Consider the following 1,265-nt stretch of genomic DNA (forward strand, 5'->3'; position numbering starts at 1 on the left):
ACTCTGTAAGGATGAAAGGATCAACTAACAAGATCTCTGTTAGGGTGAAAGAATCAACTAACAAGATCTCTGTAAGGGTGAAAAGATCAACTAACAAGATCTCTGTAAGGGTGAAAGGATCAACTAACAATTTCTCTGATAGGGTGAAAGGATCAACTAACAAGATCTCTGTAAGGGTGAAAGGATCAACTAACAAGATCTCTGTAATGGTGAAAGGATCAACTAACAAGATCTCTGTAAGGATGAAAGGATCAACCAACAAGATCTCTGTAAGGATGAAAGGATCAACTAACAAGATCTCTGTAAGGATGAAAGGATCAGCTATCGAGGGTTCGCCGGATGAAAGGGCCCTTTCACAGCGAAGTCATATTTTTCTAAAATTGAAATTTTTGGTGTTGAACTTCCTTTATACTGAAGAAGTTGAGCCTGCGATTAAAAGATTAACCAATTTTAAATATTGAAATGAAATTGCATATGTTTAAATGAAAGCTAAGAGAGTACATGAATCGGTTTGAGAAATGAATCATTTTTCGGCAAGTCGTCACAGCCCTCCCCATGTTTCTCGTTCTAGGTGCAAAAAAGAACAAAACAAATCAAAACAAAAGAAAAATCCGCAAACAGGAACCTAGTACCTTTGTATTTCATGTCATACCAGCAGCAACTTTCTGCCTTATCATAATCCCCCTTTTTTCTGTGGTTGGTTGGCGGGTGCTCTAGTGTGGTTTATCTTTTCTTTCCTATCAAACATCTGTCGTCCTTATGTCTCCTTCTTTTTTGTGTTTGTTACTCTCTTGTAACACCTCTAATCTTCGGCACTTATACGACCTTATTGTGTCGCAAATGCCATAAAGCACTTCCTAAAACTAAACTTTTTTCCCACTACATATTGGTTGTTGTGTTGTTGTTGTTTTTTTTCAGGAACGCCAGGGGGGCAATACGTATTCACAGTTGGGGAGGATAACTCTTGTTCTGATACCGGCACTGACTTCTGCAATGGCCCACTTCCTGCCGGACAACAGTATCAGTGAGTTCCCTTTGATGTTACTGTGGCAGCCGTCTGAGGTGTACAAGTCTCCCTGTACTGAGGGCTCTGTCTCTCTCCTTTTGTGGTCACACAGTGTTTTCATCCTAGTTCTCGGCATCTTGTACTTCTCTCTGTCTTCACTCTTGTTTAACCCATTTACATAAAATTCACATCAGACTGGATAAAAATGAATCTACCATGCATTACATACAGTTTGGTTTTCGGATAGCAAGGATAGTCG

General features: G+C 39.6%; 1 protein-coding gene across 1 annotated transcript in view; it reads left to right on the forward strand.

The window, feature by feature from the left end:
* Positions 1-1,028, forward strand: part of LOC101850813 — a gene marked incomplete in the record, with an annotated part of 50,482 nt that extends 49,454 nt beyond the window's left edge. Inside the window, 1 exon segment of the mRNA XM_035970492.1 lies at positions 919-1,028. Coding sequence (XP_035826385.1) covers positions 919-1,028 — 110 coding nt within the window.
* Between the last annotated feature and the right edge of the window lie 237 nt (positions 1,029-1,265).

Source organism: Aplysia californica, unplaced genomic scaffold (genome assembly GCF_000002075.1).
Source record: "Aplysia californica isolate F4 #8 unplaced genomic scaffold, AplCal3.0 scaffold00273, whole genome shotgun sequence".
In the NCBI taxonomy this organism is placed as follows: Eukaryota; Metazoa; Mollusca; class Gastropoda; order Aplysiida; family Aplysiidae; genus Aplysia; species Aplysia californica.